The following is a 23,738-nucleotide window of genomic DNA, read 5'->3' on the forward strand; positions in this document are numbered from 1 at the left end:
TCTGTCAGTACTACAGAACAAAAATTCAAGATTCCTTATAGGAAATTGGAAGTAAAAATAAAGATGGCACTGAAAGCTGAGGGTAGAGGATCAGGTATCTCAGCTGCGTGCCATTGCTGACAGAACTGCACAGCAGCATGCACCTTCACTGTATGTTGCAGTTGTATACATGAAGTTTTCTGTAGTCTAGAAGATGACAATTCCCATTTCATCAACTAATTTCAATGCAGTTTTTCTATACATAGGTCAGTGATAAACTCCTAAGTCTCTAGTACATGAATTCACAAATTAATCTGCAAATTGCCTTGAAGTACAGAGGTACCCTGTAACGGGGGAGGAAACCAAGACAAAGACTATGCAGCCTTTTAAAGGTCATGCAGGGAGCACACAGAAGTACTGGAAACTGCCCTTCTCTCTCATTTCCAGTTGAATGCCTCACAACAGAACTGTACAGCAGTGGCAGAGCCGCAGCCTCCATTTCTGTGGCTGTAACACTACTCAGTTATTTCCAGTTACACACCACCAAAGGCCAACTACCTAAAGCAAAAAGTAGGCAAACTTCATTTTTATTTCAGAAGAACGCGCTAATGTACTTACCATACTAAAAACTGGAAACAAGCCTTTTTGTCCTCTTTTTATGTTGTCCTTCACCTCCAAATTCATGCTGATCTGTTCTGACATCCCGAATTGCATAGTCCTGTAATGGTTACAGAAAGCCACCACTAAACTGTACCCAAGCTACGAGCAGGGCAGTTCTCTGCCAGTCTACTATTTGGCATAGCTTTCAGAATGTCTTATTAATTCAAAAACATGCAAGAGCTTTTGCTTTTTTTTTTTTTTTGTTTTTCAAATGAATAGATATGCCATAGAAGGAGCTTCACTTTACATAGAGAGCATCGTGGCAATCCCTCCGTCTCCAGAAGGATTCCTTGATGACTGTGACATCAGAGAAGGACACATTCTGGGATGTCAGAGCAGCCCATCAGACACTGGAGGTTACCAAGGACTCCAACACAAATCTCTTTCCCTCCCACTACTGAATTTGTGCAACATGCTTCCTTATTGTAGTTGCTGTCACAAGTCATTACATTACCCACACAATAAGCTCTAAAAGTTCAGGCCAGGCTGGATGGGGCTTTGAGCAACCTGGTCTGGTGGGAGGTGTCCCTGCCCATGGCAGGGGGTTGGAACTGGGTGGGCTTTAAGGTCCCTTCCAACCCAAACCATTCTGTGTTTCTACAACAAATTTCATTTCACCAGCATTACTAGCTATATTCCAACATTGCTCTTTCTAAAAAATTAGAGATGGTTTCATTTAAACACACTAAAATGTCTTAGCTTATGTGCAGACAAAAGTTATTTGCTCCACTTTTTGTTAGCAAAATACTTCAAAGTATTGTTAAAACTATAAAGTTTAAGTCTGTGTTTCTGATGGCAAATATTTGAAGAAAAGTCATTTCTAAGATTTTATTTTTTAATTCAAGAAGCCAAAAAAAATTGCTGTTCATTGTGCCTATAAACTGATCCATATAACAAAAAAGTCATATCCATTCCTACTACCCTATATATACTTTGATATTATAATACGTATCCCATGGCATGGTAGTAACACAGAACATTTCCTAACACAGGAAAGGACATAACACTGAAGAATAAACTTGGCTTTGTGCTTCTGCTTTTTATGGCACAACCTAGAATGCTCTGCGTCCACTGTGTGGACTCCAGTTTTAAGGACTGGGTCATGCTTATGTGACTAAAATAAATAGGTTTGGATTATAAATCCATAGCCATGCAAACAACTATAACATTTTACAATGCATCTTGCAAACTACCTTGTTGTGTAGAACAGCCATTTTTCTGACAAAAATCTTTACACCTTTCAAAAGAGCAGTTAACACTGCACCATGAAATAGGGTCTTCCCACACCTTAAATCACACATTTGGAAGAGTGGACGTTCAAATAGGCACAAGAGCTTCAACATTTGCACAGCACTAGAAGCTTTCAGCAATTCTGAGACGTATGTCTGCTTCTCATCTTCAAACAAATGGAAAAAAGATGCCCTCAAACAGATGTGCCTTCATCACAATTTAACCTGTCTACTTATCATTGCTTAGCACTCGTCATCAGCCTGGATTTACTTTGTATTACCTACATTCACACCTGCAAAAAACAGCCTGTCTTTCAAAATACTGGAGACCTATGCTATCTGTGGATTCATGTCCAAAAGGAGAAAAAGAGTCAATCTGAAATCTCAATATGAAACTTTTTTTAAATGTAGTTTCATGTAGCAAGCTTCTCTAATAACCACAGCCATCTTTTGTGCTTTTACAATTAACATTTCCAATTTTTAAAGTTCTTGAGCTTTGTTTTAGCAGTGACTTCAAAACTGTTCACATGAATACAAAGAGTTGCAAGGATCTGAGTAATGTCAAGACAAAATTCAATCTCTTATCTATGCAGAGCTTTATATATCCTCATTCTCATGAGAATACAGCCTGTTTTCATACCCTTCTCCATTCACTCTCGTCAAACTCCACTATTACTGTGCTATCCCTTCCCTGTCTCCTCTAACTATTTCCTATGGCTGGAACTTCCTTCTCTTCTTATTTCTACCAGATATGCATATACATTTTCAAGTCCCACACCTCCATGGTAAACTACATAATTGCACTTTATAATACAAAATCCTATATTGTACATAGATTAACTCATTTATGTAGTAGGGACTGGCACAATAAGGGAACTTGGAATTGCACCAATGCCACTAACCAAAGAAAGCTTAGGGACCTTGAGCTTTGTAGGACGCAGATACCAAAGACAATTGTTCCTGGCCAGAAGCTCCCAATCTCTGACTACTGGTTCTCCAGCCTCCAGAAAAAAAAACACTAAGTAGTTCCACTTTATTGTTATGCAGAATAGATTGATGACAAACCTTGACATTACACAGAACAACAAGAGAAAACAATGGAGAAAAAAAGGGGGCTTTTCCTGCTCCTTAAAAGCCCACTTGAAATTTGAAGACTGATTTTTCTCTTTTCAGAGCAACTGCCTACTAATTAGGGTTTGCACTCCCCATTAGATAAACGTGGTTAATTCAATCTGTCAATCTTCTCTCACTTGAGAACAGCTGTGCTTCGCTGGCTCCAATCACTCTTCTGCAACCTTGCCTGGTCCGTCTACTGATGTTTCCTTAAGGCTTCGTCTTTTTCTGCTAGTGGCTTCTCTGCTTCCCCATCAGCAGAAGAACCAAGACTTACGCCCAAGCAACTATGCAATATATTATCACTTTGCGTGCAACGTGCTGCCCATGACTCCTAATTTCAGCAATGCAAAGATGCCCAAACATTAAGTAAAGCAAAACTAGTACTGGTATTGCAGGGCTCTAATATCCGCTTCATGTTTGCCCTTCTGTCATGTTGAAAGTTCAGCGACACTGAAGAAATTTAAGTGGCCACAGACTCTAGCTATAAGCAAGTCTGTTGTTGATTTACCCATTTCTATCACTTAAACACAAAAAAGAAAATCCTCCCAAAGACTGAAGTCTTTGAAGAACTTAAGTTCTTTCTCTGAAGAATCAAAAGCACCACTTAAGTGCAAAATAGTACTAGCAGCAGCATTGTAGTTATGACAACTACAATAATTTTCATCAAAACCCTTTCTAAACCCTGACATCGAGCAGATTCTTTCCAGACAAGAATCACCCTCTATTATCATGCTCAGGAGAGCCTGCTACTTCAGAATCAGATATGCTCAAATCCAGCTCTTGAAGAGACAAAGTCAGGAATAAAGAAAGTAACATGAAAGTTTTCAGCACAAGTTGAGAAATGTAAGCTATCCCAACATGAAACTTAAGAACTTATACTTTCTCTTCATAGTGGTTACATTCCACACTGCAGGAATTTTTTTTTTTTTTGCATTTTGTCAATAATTTTAACAAAGGTTACTAATTTTCCACAGTAAAAACTTTGCTCACATGAAGATTAAAATATGAGATCGTGTTTGCTTGCTTTTAAAACACACTTAATGATTGTTTTTGCTTCTCCTCCATAGAATATAACAATCAGAGTACATGACACAGGGGTGGGTAAAGAGAATAAAATATCTGAGTCATTCTCCTCGGGGGGCCACTATGACTGTTTTGCAAGATATTTTATCCTATCTCAAAGCATATTTGGAGTAACCCCTTCTAACATTCTGCAGAGTTTAAAATCAAGCATCCAAAAATACTGAAAAAGTGACTAGTAAAAAATAATTTTACCTGTAAATTGTTTTCTGTGACTCTGTTCCACCAAACCATATTGATGGGTTCTCCTGTTTTACACCTGTCAGCCAGACAGCCGATAGGGTTCTTTGATTTTCTTGCTTTTGATCCCACCGGAACTATCCTCTCATCCAGCATCCCCAGTCGATACTTCCTGGGCTACGAAAAAGAAGGAGAGAAACCAGGCCACTCCTAACAACCCTCATCTAAAGCTACGCTACAATAGGCGTTACACTGATTTCATTTCTGGATTGGTGGAATAGGAAACAATTTGCAAGTAAAATTTATCTGAGACTGTTTCCTTTCAATCATTATTATTTAGTCGTAACAATGTTTTTCAAAAAAACTTCAGGGACTGCTAATTATTTGTAAGCAAAATTTTCCATCACAAGTCAGCCACTGAAATACAAGTACGTATTTTCAGGAATTCAGTAAAAATTAGTTTTAAAAAATCCATATTTCTCTGACAGATACCTTCAACCACATCATAATACTGAACTCTAATACTTCCCTTAATATTTTTACTGAAGAAACCAACATTGACTTTTATACACTTTTTAAGTTCAGATTTCCCAAGACTCATCTCTTGAAGATTTTAAGTCTTTTTATTTATTTTTTTAATAACAGGTAAAACTGAGTAGCCAATTATAGAACAACTCAACAACAAAAACATTTCTGCTCAAGTTAATATTCAAAAGAGTAACTTCACATACTGTCTTAAGTGAAGGCAAACAAATTACCATGACAAGTGCATAGGAAACCAACTTAAACTTGAGAAAATAAAACATGCTTTAAGTAGTAAACATGCAGGAGATGTTTAAGCCTCGACAGGAGTTAAATTTCTATTACATTGGTAATGATCTCTACAAATAAAACTGTTTGAAAAGCATGATATGAACATTAAATTAAAAAAGACACTGAAAAAAATGTTAAGGACTTTCACGCAGGTGAGGTTCAGAAGTTCTCCAAATTGCTCTATGCTTTCAAACCAACGTGTACTTTCCCAGATAGTAAATATAACCACAAGAAATATTTCAGCATGCAAGTTCATTTAGACCAAGATCTTTTTTATACCAATTACAGCAAAACCTAGGGGCTTGGTTATTTTTTTTTGTTTTTTGTTTTGTTTTTTTGTTTTTGATGTGCAAGCGTAATTGTCACTATCTGGACATAGACCACTTTTTATTAATCAAAGTTTAACTTACCTGTATTCAGTTATCTGCTTCTTCTGGTAAGAAATCTTAGCAAGATGTACCTTGGTATGCATTTTAAAAACTGTTCCTCAATAAACAAGGTGACAATATAATTGGAGATTTCCCACCCATACACAAATGGTAAAATAGATGTCGAAACTATAATAAACTGGCTGCAAAGTCATAACCTAAACAAATTCCCTGATCTAGTTCCCTGAAGTCTTTTAGTCTGAAAGTTTTGGAAAAAAATAACATTGAAACAAGTCACTAGTAGCTCATTTGCCTGTACAAGAACAAGAAACCCAACACTGAATATGAACTACAAAGGCAAGAAACTGCATAAAGATCAAGTTAACTGACTTTCATAACAATCAACAAGGCTGAATTTTAGTTACAATTAGAAATTTGGTCAACTATGATGGATAGGTACATAGTCCTCCTGTAACTCCAATGCAAACTGATCACAGTAGAGCTAAATACAGGTTGTTTATGGGAAGAACCACTCTACTGTTGGACGACTTCCCAACTTAAACTACTACTATCATAAACAGCAAAGCTGTAAGGTCTGAGAAACCAGATATATAAATTACGGTGAAGTTAAGGGCAAGGTTTGAATATAGTATGCTATTTTCTTAGCTTGGCTGTTGGAAATAATAGCATCATGAAAATATCTACTGCAGTTCACTTGACATCTTCCTCAACTCTCTCTCAATGCTCTTCCAAGCGCAGGGCACCGTCTGCCTCAGGCTATGGGACTACAATCCAGCATTCAGCCATGTTTCAATTCATAAAGGGGTTTTGAATACTTCATAATAAAAGGTGATATATAAATATTTGAAAAAGGAGAGCCAAAACAAAAGAGGAGAGGAGCTTTTGTGGAGGGAGACTATTTCCTTTTCAATGGGATTCAGGTTCCAGGCAACAGAACTATTTTAGGCTTTGAGGGACCATGTTAGGGGGCTGGCAGAAACAGTGGTTAATTCTATGCCATAAATCAACTTTGAGCAAATATAAGCTCTTACACCAGTAATTCACAGTCTTAAAAAAAAAAAAGTCAAACTAAAAAGCCAAAGGGTGAGTGGGCAAGACAAAATTAAAATTTTGCTTTTATTACCTATCACAAAACATCACCAGATTACAAGGCCAGCATTCCATTGTTAAAACAATACAACATTAACATTTGGGGGGAAAAAAAGTCTATTTGCATTTAAACCATTCTAAATTACACTGATTTTCAATGAGCAAAATTGCATCTGAATCAGAAATCCAATCAGAGTTTACATGAGACTAGAAAACAAAGTATCTGCCAAGAGCAGAGGTTCTATAGAAAGGAAAGAACAAAATAGACGGAGCAGTTTGAAAAAGACTATCAAGTTTCCTACACTCCTGCCTCCTACATAGAGCAGCAAATAAAGCAGAGACAGAAGACTGCACCTTGGAAAAAGAGCAAGAACTCAGCATCTACTGATCGTTTCTGAACTGAGGTGTCTGCCTAAGAAAAGGAGACATGATCATCTAAACAAACCCAATTTCTTGGCATGGGTCAACTCTTTTGGACGGTTACAAAAGCAATTGCGTGTTTGCCTTCCGTAACATTTTTCTATAAGGTACAAAAACCCTGCTCAGCCATATAGATGAAGGGATACTTCAGCACACTGATTTTTTATTTTTTTTTTAGGGAAGTGGCTAAAGCATTTAAGTACTTCATAATTCCTAAGGAAGTATTTCTCAAATGAGGTTGCAACTCCCAAGATGGTTACATGTTCCAAATGAGTTGAGGTCAAAAATACCCACTTTAAAATTAAAAATAAGGTTAGATTTCATATTAATTATTATAGTTTAAGAGGGGAAAAAAAAAACAAAGCCAAATTACTACAAGGCATTACTGGAACAGTTGAGTTCCTCCAGGGCAAAGAAGTAAGAAGCAATAGTAATTACTGGTTGCAAATGTTTACATGAAGCAGGGAACAGCTAACTACGTTTAATTGCTAGCAACAGCTTGGCTCCCCAGGGTGAGAAGGGTAAGCATTTTCAACCATAGCTAGTAATTATGACCCTTGCCCTGTGAAACCAAGCTTCTGCCAGCAATTAATGGTAGGAAGCTATTGGTTGGCATGATTAGAGGGAAGGTGTTACATTAGGAAAGATCAACCCCCAAAGTCTCAGAAACATTACGTTTAAACAAGAAATCCACTCTAAAAACAATAAGGACCTGAGTAGCATCTTCACATCAGAATACTACTACAGATGAGTAACTTAATTAGCCCACGCTAGAAAATTTTCCTCAAGTCAGCTTAATTACTTGCCTCCCATTCATTCAAAAGGAAGCTTGGGAACATGTTTAGCAAGTCTATTTTCTTCCTACTATCTGCTGTAACAAGGTTATGCCTCGCCCCTAGTTTCTCCTGTTTCATGGACAAGAAAATGCAACTAACATACATTAGGCAATGCCCCACTTCATCTTTCCAGTTCAGGGGCTGGACACACCGATGTTATAAGGCTATCCTAGAGGGAAAAATAAAAACTAAAAAAAAAGGTTCATGAAGATTCAAACCATAAAGACTCCTCCTGTCTAATAACCTCTATGTAATATTTAAGTCTGGATAAGGCAGAAAACCAAAACAGACTATTCCAAAGTTTTGTTCCACTGAAGATCTGTAGTTGGATCAGCCATGCCCCAAACTGTATTTCTGCTCCTTAAAACGTACTTACCCTCTGATGGGCTTTGAGTTTTTAGATTTTCAATACAGTTTCTATACCAAAACATGCACAACAAAATTTAGCATACAAACACATGAGCAGGCCATAGTGTTTTAAAAATATTGTGAATAATCTGAGCTCTAATAATAATCTAAGGCTGTCTACATGCATATACTGAAGCAAATACTTCATGGTTCTCTATCACAGGCTAACTTAAGTAGCATTACCTTAAATTACCATAGCCAAAAAGATACCATAGTAGCATTAACTAGGATTCACCTCTTGTACAGTGAGTTGACTGTATCATGTACAAACATATACTAGTATTATATCGTCAGACAGGAAAAACTGGGTATACCGTATTTTATTTTCCTTGCACTGCTACAAAATTAAGAAATGTGCTTTTAGTTTCAAATGTTGACTTGCCTTGTAGGATTTCAGTTTCTCTTTTTTTTTTTTAAGCAGAAGTTAGTATCAAGTAGACCATTAGAAAAAGATTAAATGCTCAGCTACTGTGCTACTCTACTGAGCCAACATTTTTATTTTCTTTCTTAAAAACTAAAAGCTGACTATGAGCCAAGAACTCCCCTGGCAAAGCTTGCAAATGACTCTTGTTAAATCAGAACTCTCCTCCTTCCTTCCTTCTTTCAAGCAGCTATCATCAGAGGTGGTTTCACCCAACAGCCATAGCAGATCAGCTGGAATAAGAGTGAAACAACCAGCTATCTATATGAACTTCAGCATGGCTGTGGGGAAAGAACAAGTCAGAGCCAGAATCCATATACAGGCACAATCAGCTGAGTAGCATTAATTGCAAGTACAGCTGCATGAATGGATTCACAAAGTATTACACCTTAACACTAGATGGGGTCCCTAGGAATACCCTAACAGATTTGCAAGCTGGTAATATGAAAAAAGGCAGCTGTCTTGTCATTACTTTTTAAGCCTTGCAGCTAACATTGCTACAAACCCCTTACGTGGTTTAGGATTTGGCTAACCAAAGTACTCTCTTCACTTCCTATTTCATTGCAACCTCTCTTTGGTACACAGGCAGCCAACACTTGTTTATCTCAGCTTCCGAATGTTGGAACCTTCGGAACCTGTTTGACTTTGAAAATCCACAGAAAGAGGAATAGTAGCCTAACCTTTGGTCTAAAAGTTTTAAAAAAAAAGTGTTTGTTGTTTGTTTAAGAAAAAAGAGAAAGTATACCAACATTTACAATGTTTATATATTTACAATTTTACTGTTTATAATGTTATACATTGAAATTCCATGTACCTTTTTTTTTCTTTTTATTGTTCATAAAACCTTGGTTTTCCTCTGGATATAAAATTTCACTAGTTGAAAAGGGTCATACAGAGACAGCAAAAAAAATATTCTTCTGCTCAAAGAAAGCTAAAGTATCCCATGTGGCATGGAAATAGCTTTAACCCCATAACATATTTAATCATTACAACAAAAATCTTGGTTCAACCAAATCTGAGTGAAAGCTCCAACAGATCAGGCATTACATCTTATAGCTAAATAAAACTTTTCAGGTGTGAATACAAAAAAGTATTTCAGGAGCATGGAAGTTGAAGACGTGAAAATCCTGAAACACTCGGAGCTAAGTTGACATATCGAAGTCTTGACTCAAATTTTGCAGCCAAGCTAGGTCAGGTAAGGTATGAATCACAAAGAGCTGAAACCTACCACAGTCACTGGCAGAGTTCTTTGCTAAAAAATCACTATAACCTGCTGAATTGAAACAAGCCGGCAGAAAACCAGGCTTTTTCCATCACTATAGCAGACAGCTCTATGTAGTGAAGACTTACCAGAGGACCACCATCCCAAGATACAGTTAAGAACCAAAAGTATAGGGAAAAGGACTAAAGATTTTTATGCAACTTTTACTCTATTTATTTAGCATGATTTCTCAAAAATGGTGTACTTTTCTAGCTGTTTTAAGTATTTGTATAGAATTTTCAACAACTGTGCACACAAGTTTAAGAAATCCTTCAATTAATATACTGCTAATCAATCTTACTTGAATAGTACATGCACCTTACTATAGAAAGAGTCAAAAAAGCTTGTAAATATAAGCAACAATATCTCACACATTCAAGCTATCTGACAAAGGTCTAGGTGGCTAACTAAAACAATACACTTAAAAATGGGGAGTGATGGTAGCTTTCGAAGTTTTAGATATCTGTAGGTCACACAATATATCTGAACTGCTTAGACACAAAACCAGCGGAGGTCTTTTTTAATGCAGTTCTACGGTAAGTGCTACGCTGTGAAGCCATCTTATTCTGCTCTTTTCCTTCAAATACACAATAGGGGAGACATCAAAAACATAGTGACTCATCAATATAAAAGTGTTCAGCATTCCTAAAAGAAGGTGCTTAAATAATGTGATTTCTTACAGAACAATCACTAATCCATACATAAAACTCAATCAGAATAAAAAATTCACTCATGTTACACACATACCATCCTATGTAGTGTTTACTAATACAGCAACAGTACACAAACAATGAACAATTCCAGTAAGTAACAGTTCCAAAGAAAACTGTAAACCAGGTCAGATATCATATCCTTAAAACACATTTTAGACAGAGGTAGACTTCATACTACCTGCAAATATTTACTAGTTCTCTTTAGAAGCGTAATCTGTTTTTCTATTTTCCTTCAACAATTTTTGGCATCACTTACCAACTGTGATATTTTATTATTGCAATAGAGATGTATAACCCCAGGAGGAAGGTTTCAGGTTTTGAAAGTTAAGTTTAGCCCCCCCCCCCCCCCCCCCCCCCAAGATGCATTATAAAGTGTGTGCAGCCACAATTCTGCACTTTGAAACACACAGTGATGTGAGGTGTTGTTTGGCAATGACCCCTCAGCTACTCAGAACATGCTTCATGCTTTTGAGGTGGTGGTATTCCAGGGACCATGAAACATGGAACATTTTTCATTAAAGGTAAACACAACAAGATCAAACAGCATGCATGGCTCTTCAGTTAACACCACTGAATACTATAAAGATGAGGTATCAGAGGTGTCAAGACAGAGCTGGAGATGGGCAGCTGGAGCAAAATACAGGTTCCCAACAGGTAACAAAACTAGATGGAGGACAGAACACTCAAAAATAAGCTAGAAATAGTTCAGATCTTGAGAATTTTTTTTTTTTTTATAAGACCTAGACTTAGCTTTACTATTTTCTTTCAAGAGGAAAACTCTCCTTGTCCTCATTAAAAAAGCCTGCATTTATGTGGGCTAGGCTTATAGGCAGTCTTTTGTTTCAAAATAATGTTATCTGCCTATTTATTACTGTTGATCAAATTATATGAATTAAAGAAGTCTGCTGTCCAGTCCCACTTGCCATAGATCTCTACAGAAAACCCTCAAGAACAGCAGCATCCTGTTCTTGGTAAAGTTAAGTCCAAACAATCTCTGCCATAACTTCCATTCTAGTTAGAGTATGTTGGTCCTGGCTTTTAGTCACCTAAAATCAGTGGAAGGAGTTCTAAAAAGAATTTTGTAAAACACATACAAACAGCTTTAAAGTTATATTGAAGTTCTGTTTACTACAGCAAATTGGTTCACTCTTTGCAACCTGAGGACTAACAGTAATCTTCACTTTAAGCACCCTCCTCTAAGTGTGACTGAAACATTAAAAAAATTAAACCAGTGTCAGGAACTTTTCAGAAGAGTTCAGTTTCCATGAGGATTGAAGGTATAAAAAAAATAAAACAAAACTTAGAACAAACAATGTTTTCCACTACCCTTAAGGCTGACTATTGAATAGTGGTGGAACTGTTTAGTCCAGATTGGTGGTAACAGTCTCAGAACGAATTTAAACAAAAGCTTCATCGCTTTTTTAAAATACATTAAGCTGTCATTCCCTTGGCATCAGATTCTCATCAGTTATGTTGCACATATTTTTATGAACTGTTTACCAGAACCACCAAAATGAATACAAACAAATGAGTTTTCCAGACAGATTATTTCCGAGTTTACAGAGGAACTTTTTTCTAGATAAAGATCAAAGCCAATTTAGGAAAAAACACCCAAGAACTCCAGATTCAGAATGCTACCCTATTTTTAGCAAGCGTAACATGTATTTGAAGAAAAACAAAATAAAAAAAGTGACATCATTATTCTCAGGGAAGAGGGTTAGTCTAACTCTAGCTTTTGATCCATGCTTCACAAATCCTATTTGTGCATTGTAAATTAATACTTACCTGAAAATCTCTTATAGGAAATTCACTTTAAGGTTGCTTGTCTTACTGCATGTAGAGTTACAACAACCGGACAGTAAATCCAGCAGGGTTTACAGCTGACAGAACCTCCACCAAGGCTCCATCTATAGAAATACTTAGCTCCTTTGATTTCATTTTAAGTATCCTATAAAATGTCTTTAAATAGTAATCTTAGCTTTCCTGGAATCTAAAATTGAAATGCAATTTAATAATTTCTAGACAGAGAAAATAAGGTATATGAACATTCGAGGTTAAAGGACTACATTTACTTTTCAAACAAGAAGTAAAATTGATTAATTTTTTTTAAAAGCTGTAACCAATGTTTTTGAACATGAAGATTATCATAAGCAACTTCAGTAGCCCAGTCACTACCGAAAAAGCAAGGATATTAAGAATTCTGATCAAGTCTTATTTAATATTTTATTATCAAATATTTAAGCTCACATGGCTTGCCCACTCTTAAAGGGCTGCTAGAATAACACAATCAGTAATATTCAGAGACAATATTAATAAACTTAAGACATCTACATATTACAAGTTTTTATAGAAACTATTTATCGTTTTACACAAACATCCAATTTTTACATACTTGCAAGTAACTTAATTCCAAATATTTAAAATATCACAATTCTAATTTGTAAAGCAAAACAATTACTCTTTATTCACTTACCAAGACTGTATTATATCTGTCCTCCAAGTCAGTGATAAACGAAGGAAATGCTGGTTTTGCCAGCTAGTTCAGAACAAACAAAACCTTAGCCCTGGGCTCTTAGCAAGAAAATGGAAAGGTTTTTTCAAATAGTAGATGTTGTAAACACCTACATTTGAGCTAGCCACCAAGGCTCCCTTTAGAGTCATTGACCAGAAACGTGCATTTCTGGAAGGTTAGCTAGCTTGTGTTACAGCAGGTATTGAACACTGGCCATTTAAGTCATGTTGCTCAAGCTCTAAATAAAACTCAGTTACTGGAGTAGGGTGCAAATCACAGAATTTTTTAAAATACCCAGCACTCAAGCACTTAGTTCAAGGAAATGTATGACTATATTTGAATATTGTACTCAAAAAATACTAAAAATATTAAGAAACGACATCCAAGACTATTTGCAATGTATTGTCTGGTTATTGAGTCAGTCACAGCAGAAATTCATTTCTGCTACACCACGCATTGACATTAGTCTTTTCTACTGTGCTTTTCTTAATATCAGCCAAGTGTTCCTTTAAGCTGCTCGTCTCTCTCTACTGACTATAGAGGGAGCCTTGACGCCTTGATTTTAAGACAGTTCCAATCTTATTAGATGAAAACCTCCCCCTTACTAGCATTATTTAACAAGATCTTTTACACAAATATACATCACAAAATGGAAGCCATAATGAACAATAAATGACTAATAGGCGAAGCAAAACAAAAACCTCTTTCAATTAATGCCAGTTATGTCTGAAATATTAAGTGAGGAAAAAAAATAAGTAAATCAGTTTCACAGATAAATGCCTCTCTTGATACTATTTTTGCTGTAAGTGGTTTAATTGCTGATTCTTTCTTGGGGAAAAAAGAGACCAAGTCAGAACAGACTTTCCATTACTAATTGAGCTTTAAGTTACTTGAGCTTTACATTCAAACATTACCCGGTTTGCTTCCATTTTGTACTGTTTCATTAACTTTGAATTAATAGTCAGTATTAGAAGCAGTGTTTTAGTATGCTTTTGTATGACAGTTCATTTTCTTTTGAGCATATGGTTTAATATACATACACATTGTAAATAGCATAGAATTTTCTTTCTTACTGTCCTCATTAAGTGGGTAAACACATAGCTGTTTACATCAAACTTCCAGTACAATACAGCTGGCATTAAGGAAAAAGGCAATTGTGAGATGCCATCTAGTTTGGATGCATAATATTAGGAAGTTATTCTACAGCTTCATTTTATTTCAAGAAAAATAGTCTAATGGACCAACTATGGTAATTATCTTCATGCTCAATCTTCACCTGCAGGAATGATACAGAGCTTAATTGCCAACATGCAAATAAAGCTCTACGAAAAGTTGTAAGTGTGCTGATACAGCGTGCTTTCAAGAAAAGGTATTATTGACTTATTGACTACACGAAATTTCAGGATCATGAGGCAAATAAGAAGCAAAACATGGAAGTCATCAGTGAAAGCAAAATCTGATAACTGGCTGGGACAAGATAATGTATTTTTTGATAAAAGCCAGTTTGGAAAAAAATGAGAATCCTGGAGTAACCAAACTTTTGTCTCTTATTCCAGCCACTGTGCTTTTGAGTGGGTAATTAGAAAACAGCACAGCCTGAGTTGGCAAAGGTCAAAGGTGTTCGAAGATGCTCTTTAACTTTCAGCATAAGATTTCTCAATACAGATTAGAGGGGAAAAAATATCACACCTTAACTTCTCCATAATATTATTAGAGTATCTTTCACACTGAAGGCATTTCAAAAAAAGAATTACTTTGACAGCATGGACAAATAAATGGGAGGAATGATTCTTCTTGTATTCAGAACTTGTTACTGTGAAGGCACAAGACAAACCACCTGCAAGCACCACCTGCAAGCCTCAGTGCAATAAAAATAATTTGTTTTCAAATGCAATGGACCATATCTGAATTTTCATATTCAAAGCAAAGCATTCTTATCAACTTCAATTTACAAATGCTTAGAGTATTTCTTAATAGCAACAGTCTGATCTGGTGCAACACAAATGAAAGTGATCTCATTTATATTGGCAGTGAATTATTAAAATAAATCTAGCAACACTAGAAGAATCATCCTTATTTCACCTAGCATTTCAAGTTGTTCCAGATCTTCTTCCCTGTCAACTCATGCACGATTACACCACTTAAAATTTAGTTGTTGCCTACCTTTCTCCTTTGAGACACGGTGAGGGCAGCAAAGTCATTAAACAAGGATGAATTTGGTGAAGTTAGTGGATCTGTAAAAAGAATGTAAAACATGTTATACACCTACATCTATTCAAAAAAAAGCTTACAATTTTTAATTTGTTTGAATGGAAAAAATCCCTCAGGCAAAAGTACGTTCAGCAACACTGCTGAAAACTACAGCATTTATTAGATTCCATGCAACAGCATAAATGAAATAGTGCTCATTAGCATAAATGTAGTACATTTAATTGCTGTTGACACTATTTAAAGTCCACCAACATTTTAAAGCCTTCATCTCCAGTTACCTGAAATTAGTCATCTTCAGCGTAACACAGCATTACAAATAATGATGTGGATGTTGTCACGCACAAATTTAAATCTGATCTAAATGTAGCAAAAGTCCACACTCTACTAGTAGCTTTTTATTGATTTTTTTTTCCCCTGTGCATCCCTTCCAAAATTGAAGCACCAAAAATTTAACAATCACAGATGCAACTTAAACAGGAAACTCCAAACTAAATTTATATAATTATCAAATTTACTGTTTATAGGTGGCATTAATTTGTTATGTTTTAATGAAACACTCTTTAGCATTCATCAATACTCCTTTACAGATTAATTCTACAAGTGAGGCACAGCTTAGGAGGGGAAAAAATTAGGAGGACCAGAGACACTACAGAATTTAAAGTGGTTTCCAAAAGGCAGTCTGGTTTCTCTCCTTCACATGCATCACCATCACTATTTGGACTGTCTCACACTCAAACTGACTGCATTTAAAACTGTAGAACTCCACTGCATTGAATAGCTAATTGTGCAGTGGGACAAAAGCACAAAACCTACTGGAAATGAACTAGGAGGAAGAAAAACAAAAACAAACTTGGCTTTTGAATTAATTTTCTAGAAGTATACACTACCATGCTTTACCAAAAAAATGTAAGCATAAGTAGCCTAGCTATAGTTTCAGACATGCAAATGAAGTTCTAGAACATTATTAATACAGCAATTTTCAGCACAGAAACATCTTAAACACCGTAAGGGAGTAGTGCTCTTCTTGAAAGAAGCTGGCTTGACAGCTACAGCTGAAATAATTTGCAGTGCCTGTTATAATTTAGAAAGGAATTCTGAAAAGCACATTATACAAGTTCAATACACCCTTCACAGTCATCTAGCGAATATGCAGGCCTGTACTCTAGAGACATTGTTTGGTTGAAAAACATGTTCCCAATAACAAGAAAAATATTTAAGAGCTAAATGTACTGCTTAAAGGACAAAACTTTGTATCTATTAGAATTTGTCAGTTATGTGATACATTTCACAAGAACTGTACACCCTTGAATTCAAAACTAAAAACCTGTATAATCATTCCACACAGTAACCTCCTTGAAAAACACAATAAAAAGGGACATCACCATGGAGCAACAAAAGCACTTAAGCTATCAGTGCTTTATAGAGGATATCCAAACTAGCATCTCATGTGAAGTGACAAGACCAACAGATTGCATTTTTTTGTAGTAATATTATTTTCTTGTTGCTGTTGTTTTAGTTTTTCCCCACTGCAGCAAAAAAGAAGGCTGAAAATTTTAAGTTCTGTAGCACTTCAGCTTTGGACTACAAGAAGTAATCATATATTATATTATAGTGGACAAGAAGTTCACCTGCATCTTAGATCAGATCAGAGGAGAAAACCTACCTTTAGTCTCAATTTTACCAAAGGGAATCTCCTAAATTTCCGAATATGGTTTTGTATGTATTACTTTAAGAGTGCTTACCATGGCCTGCATACTGCTTGGCACTGTCATTGAGAAGGCTAGGGGAGCTGCTGCTATTTGTCATCCTCTGCAAAAATAAAAACAATTGTACATATAAAATAAAAGCTACAAAAGATTAGGTGAGGGCATTGAGGACAGTATGTAGAAAGTTTAGGAGTGGTTCGTAGTTGACAAAAACGTTTAGTAAAATACAGCATTTCACATGAGAACAATGCAAACCAAAACCAACTGTATACTAAAATGAAACACTATCCTCATGAATTACTTCTAGCTTGGGAGGTTCTGCCAAACCTGTGGTTCTCTTCCTATACATCACCAGCATTAGGTAAGCCAGTCCTTTATTATATTATTATAACTCTTCACTTTATTATACACTATAATCACCACATGAAGCTTTTCTAAGCAAAAATATTCAAATTAGTATATTTGACAGTTCATTGGTTTTTGTCTGTTTTTTAAAAAATGAATAGTACCTTTCAGCAAAATCATACAATTCTTGTAAACCAGCAGGGGACTTGAAATCTTCTCAGTATTCCTCCTCGGCCCCACCTGCTTCTTCTGTACTCCTCCACAGATACCAGCTAGCAATCAGCTGGACTACATAAAACAGTACTCCTCGAAGAGCTACCACTGCTTTGATACAGAAGACAGTGTCCCTCTACTCCTCTAGTCTCCCAGCTAGAGGCAAAAGTACAAGAAGAAAAGCACAGCAACACTAGGAAGTGTCCCCTCCATCACCGAGTGATAGTACAAGTAGTTTTTCTTTTAACATCTTCCTAAGCATGCTTTTGGCCCCCATCAACTAGGAGTCTCCCAGCCAATTTCTGGGCACTATTCAACAGCAAAAAGCTTTGAGATCCCTTCAAGTAGACAGTTTGCATGCAGCAGCTGCTGTCGTGGGTGAGTGTACACCAGCACAAACAGGCCATTTCATGCCAGCTGGCCCCAAGTGTCTCTACGACAGTTTCCAGGCATGCCTAATTCAGTAGTCTAGACACAGACTAAGAATCAAAACTGGTCACTGGAGTTGCACTTTACGCTTTCATTTTTCCACTGCCAATCTGAATGCTAGTGGCAAATGGCAAGAAGCCTACTACATAATACTTTAATGCCATTTCAGCTAGTTCTTGACCAGAAGAATCAATATTCTGGAGTAAATTTGGTCAGAACAGAGGAGAACCAACGCAAGCTAGTGTCATCCGGTGTGGCGAGAAGTACATTAGGTTTATTTAAAAAAAAAAAAAAAGTTTCTCAGCATCCTGCACAAAACTGAAAATCACAGCTTTCAAACTGACTTCACCAGAAGCTGCAGCTTTCACTTGTATCTACAAAAATAAGTAGATTATGCAATGTACATTTATGTGGAAAGCAAGTTGTTAAAAAAATCAGCATGCACTTTTAGGAAAGTAACTTTAAGAAAGTTTTTGTAAAATTTAGGTACCTAAACAGGTATATTTTTGTTATCCTCTCAACAGCAGGCTCAATCAATATACTATTGTCAGTGACATGCTAGTCTCCTTTATTTCAGCATCTGTCCTCCTTCGCTACAGTGAGCCATGTAAGATCTTCTGACAACTCTTCATTCAGTATGAGGAGGTAGTACTATACGAAGCAGTACTAGACTACTTGCAGATGTACAACATGTAATATACATATGTATATACTGTGTTAACCTCTATCTTTTTCAAGAATTAAATGAGGAACGTTATTTGTTACGTGTTTTCACTCTTTTAATGCCACTTGTCTCATGTTCCTAACTCACATTAAACTGCTAGTGATCAGCAAGTAATTCTTTCCACAAAAAGGATGCCTCTAATGAAACAGTTTACTGATTTCTAAAAAACAGAGTAGCATTTTGTGAAACCCCACTATATTAACAATTTTGCTCAAGTTCAGGGAGGCTCATCCCACTGTCTCCACCACAAGAACAAACTTACAGCTGAAGTCCAGGAAACAGCCTAGCAAAGTCTAAACTTTTCATTACTAGCTATTTTCAGCAAGGTATTTAGCAAACAAATCAGTATTTACAGAGACAAAAGATGAGTTTAGCTTCTGCCTCATCTACTGCAAACATTTGGTAATATTGATAAGTTTACCAGAGGCTGAAAGACAGATAAGACTTTTTTCATTCCCTATTATGACAAATGCAAAAATTATAGAGAGCTAGAGAATTACACACGGTCTGGTAGCTGGTATTTTTTGGTGAGAACAACCAGTTTCTGGTAGTCAGCAGTATACCAGTTTTTAGCAGTATACCATCTTGTACAAAAAGCACAGTGATCTTAAAGTAATTATCAGCCGGTCAGCACCCAAGTGGTCACAGCGAGTCTCTGGCTGATCAGTACTAGACAGCATGTTCTGAGATTGAATTAAAGTTTCCTAACTCACTGGGGTCACAGGCTTGATTCAGTATGTTCTTTTGACAGTAAAATTACTGCTCCTATTCTCTCCATTCCAAAATATAAGTAGAAATCTAACTGTAAAATACCAGTATATAAACACTAATGTGTAAGAAATTTTCTAGTGAATACATAAAAATAAGTAATTTCTGGATTATAATAGCTCAACTGTTCATACATCATATTCCTTTCCTGGTCAAGCAACAGAAAGGTGTTAAACTTTCACAAAACAGTATCCTTACTATGCATCTTTTCCTAAGTATTTAATACATCCACACTGATCCTTATAAGAGGAAGCGGTTTAGGAATATGAAGGAAATCTTCCAGATTTCCACAAAAATTGATAGCGTTAATGTCTATTTCTGACACGCAGGTATTTGTAACAATTTTAATGCAAAACATATCGGTCTGTCAGACCAGGGATAGATACAACTGACATCTGTGCTGGTATCAAAGATGGTTAAGATTATGGCTAAAACGGGGAACCAAGCACTTTTCTGTCAACAGTATTTTTCCTGTTCAAGTAGTGCAGCTAAACTTTCAATCAGACTTGAAATGTGAAAATGTGACTGTGATAATGAAAATCTGTGCTGATACAATCAATAAAAAGATATATAGTGTGCAAGCTGGAAACAGATTGCAACACAACACACTGTTCAGTATTCTAATAACACAGTGCAAAGAACTTCCTAAGTCTACGAACATCAAATGTGCTGTTGCAAAGACAACGCTTGTTTGAGGTATAAACGTATTTCACATGAGCCACAATTCTGAAAAAAAGCAAAACTTACTGATCCTGGGCAGCTCTTGCTCTAACAACTGCTTGAAAGCCATAGCTTGCATGAAGTTAAAAAACACCACTTAACCACTCACTTTCATGAATTTTTCATCCTGTTCAACACTTATTACACATGCACAAGCTTCTTACCTTACCATTAGTCATGAAAGTCCTGCATGTAGTGAGCAAAGTATTTTTAAGGTGTTTTAATATTTAAGACTTCCACCACACTCTAAAGCATTTAGTCTTCAGTAGGGTTATTTCTCTATCTCATTTTTACTAAGTCCACAGGAAAACATCTTAAACAAAAAATAAAAATAAAAAAATATAACAAGCACTATTTGCTATTTCTGGTTTCTGGACAACAGGTTTTGTCTTCTAAATAATGTTTCTCAATCTTTTAATAGCGTTGAACTATTTTTTATACAAATTCAATTTTAAGAAGAATCTAAGCACAAGAACCTCTAGCCCAAAAGATGAAAGCTCCAGAAAGGTAAGAGCAGCCATTAACAGACGAAAATGAACTATTCATTCTTAATAAGCCTGCCAGGCAAGGCAAGGCAAACACAAAGTTTCTCACTTATTTTAATGCATCATGACTTTCACCATATGGAAGCTAATACAGAAAGAACTTTGGCACAACCGAATGCCACACCAATGTCACTCAGGTCCATATAAATTCCTTGCCTGCCTATTGCTATGATTTATTGAGGTTCTTTAAGCAGTAGTTAAAATTCAACCAGGCTGCCTGGCACACATCCTGGACCTCTCTAAGGCAACTAAAAAGTTGTTTTTGTTCACATCTCAAAAGAAAGCTACTACAAAATCAAACTGTCACATTCATTCCTGTCCTAGGATTTAACCTAAGGCTTCAGCTTAAAGTTTTCTCCACTGCTGAAGCTCCGATCAGTGACAAAATACAGGCTCTTTAATTTCATGAAAAAAAGTGATAAAAAGTTTCAGAATACTTTGTTAATTCATGAATATTCAAACAATACTGGAGTGGGAATAAACTCTTTTGGAAGTTTTTAATCCCGGTGCTTGAAGAAAGAATAATCAAAATAACAAATCTCCTCTCAGGAAAAGGCTGTATGAAAAGGCACGGTGTCAAAAACAAAAATTTTGTCAATCATCTCATCTACTAGACATAAGATAGCCTGTTGGTTACTAAAGTTTCCTATTCAGAACTGTTTCAAGTTAATGTGTCTTATAAAAAAGGTATTATTTTAACACAGACTAGGACAACACTGGCAGTAGATCAACTGTAATAATTTCCATATCATGTTGCTATTTTAAAAATCTTTGAGGATTAGACACTTTTCAATACCTCCTTGGTATATTTTGCTAGGAAGAGAATGAAATTTGAAGGTAAAAAAAACATTACAACCTTTAAAAAGTATACAGTCTTGGCTCCACCCTTCAATATTCAGTAGCAAAATCCAAAATCATAGCTGTGCTTACAAGTTCACTTCACTTTCATCTCCCTCTACCAAAAAAGCGTAGTGACAGAATTCTCATCAAGGTAGAGGATAAATAAAGCTTTGCAGTATTCCATTAGAACTAATATTTTTATATTACAAGACTTGTATTAAGTTTCAGTTTTCGCTTTCTTCTCTACCTTTTCCCCAAAATATCTAAGAGACGGCAGTTAGTCCCTGTCTCCACATTCCCCTACTTAATCCTGAGAAAACAAGAACTTCCCTCAAACTCATTCCTGTGCTAAGTATATTATCTCAAAATATTTTGTAGCATGTCACAAGTTCTTCTCTTTACCCTAATACTCTTCTACCAGAATTATATTTCAGTTATTTCTCTAATTTTTGGAACAATGTTAATTGAACAATAAAAGAAGTCATACTGCAAAAGAATAAGATTGTCACAACCAAACAAGCCATTGTTTAGCTGTCACATTCTGTGACCTCATAATGGCGATACCTTTCGCTTTTGTTTCTAAATGATCCAAAACTTGTCTTGGGTGGTTAGCATATTTGACACCACTCACAGCACGTCCCACTCAGATGTTTGAACTAAAGCAACTGTATTTCTTCCAAAAACATTATGTAAACAATCGCATAATTTCATATTTTAAATAGCATGTCTATAGCTCCACCAGGCTCTCAACAGTTAAAAATTGAAGACATTAACAAGCCTGCATGCTCCTGTTAAGGAGAGTTTTATTACTCAGCTCCTGGCAGATGCAACAATGGGAACAAAGGCCTTTGTGTTTACTCAGCTGCAAGGCTTTGAAGCGAGGAGGATCTCTACTTCTCAGGCTTTTCAAGAACTCTTAGTATGCCAATACTAGCACGGCAAAAGCAAGACTCATTCTTCTCCATTGCTTGGCCTTGCCAACTTTAATGCTGACAACTTCTCTTTTTTTAAAAAAAAATTGCTGTAAAGAAAATAAGTGCTTTTACTTTCTACATAACCCACAGACCAATGGAAGGCATGTAGTTACAAAACTTGTCGTATCTAAATACAGAAAAACATTTCTCCAAAGCAATATACATGAAAATACTTTCTACTGTTTTATGCTCTTACAAGCAGGTTGCTCAATCCTATTATATTAGGAGTTTTGACATCAAGGTGCTCCTCTGCCTCATCCTGCTCTACATTCTCCCAGATTATTCACATGCCCTCTTATGATCCCAACATAATACTACTGAAACTCCTTCCCACACCGCCTGTACCTTTGATCAACCCACGAGCTAGTAAAGAGGCAGTACTAACGTGACTGGTCCAGAGGAACACACATACCAGCTCGCCGAGTGGTACGCGCAGAGTGCCTGAGCAAACAGCCAAGCATTAGAGGCATCCCGGCCAGCCAGCTCCTGCCTCCTCACTGCTGGGAAAGCCAAGTGAAACGAGCTGCTCCTTGAACCACACTTCAGCCTGTCTCTTGGCTGCTGCTAAGCCAGAAAAAGGAAAAGAACAGCTTCAGGGACAGCGTGCAGCCTGGGAGCCATGTGTTGTGCAGGCCTGCTCTGTTATTAGTTATGGAGAAAAGGGAAAATAGACGCTTTGATAAGCTGGAAGCCAACACTGTAAATGCAGCATACGAAGGAACGTGCAGATTCAGGGACGAAAAGGCATATGAAACAAAACCATACTACAGGGAAATGCAAACTGATGACAACAGGAGACTATTAATCAATAGGAAGCTAGCCAGTAACAACAGAAGAGACCAACAGGAGGCAACAAAAGGTTGGCTAACAGCAAAGAATTTTGAGGTAGGAGGAGTGGTAGGATGAGGCAAAGAGTTACTATTTTTAGAAAGGAACTAACAAGAAGAATTAGAACAACGGCCACTTTGAACACCCTGCCTCTTCTGAACAGTGCTGAGAATTCTCACTGCCATCTTTTTTCCAATGCAAATTGAACATTACAACTACCTGCATCTTCACCACTAGTTCTAAACCCAACAAAAAGTTCTACACCTCTTAAAATTCTCTTCAACACATACAAATGAGATCTCAGTCAGAAAGATAGCTCTGCAGAAATG

At 36.5% G+C, this 23,738-nt stretch overlaps 1 protein-coding gene across 8 annotated transcripts in view; it reads right to left on the reverse strand.

Moving 5' to 3' along the window:
- The window catches only part of PAN3 (poly(A) specific ribonuclease subunit PAN3), an 80,468-nt gene that overhangs the window by 39,723 nt on the left and 17,007 nt on the right, over positions 1–23,738 (reverse strand). For 5 of the 8 annotated variants that reach the window (XM_066989737.1, XM_066989733.1, XM_066989735.1 and 2 more), the window contains 4 exons: positions 17,060–17,126; positions 15,270–15,340; positions 13,068–13,130; positions 4,260–4,421 (listed from right to left, as the gene is read on the reverse strand). In XM_066989737.1, the coding sequence (XP_066845838.1) occupies positions 4,260–4,421; positions 13,068–13,130; positions 15,270–15,340; positions 17,060–17,126 (363 nt within the window). The remainder of the gene's footprint in view (positions 1–4,259; positions 4,422–13,067; positions 13,131–15,269; positions 15,341–17,059; positions 17,127–23,738) is intronic. The other 3 variants (XM_066989736.1, XM_066989734.1, XM_048072843.2) reach the window with 2 other exon arrangements.

The sequence above is a fragment of the Anser cygnoides genome, chromosome 1 (assembly GCF_040182565.1).
Source record: "Anser cygnoides isolate HZ-2024a breed goose chromosome 1, Taihu_goose_T2T_genome, whole genome shotgun sequence".
Lineage (NCBI taxonomy): Eukaryota > Metazoa > Chordata > Aves > Anseriformes > Anatidae > Anser > Anser cygnoides.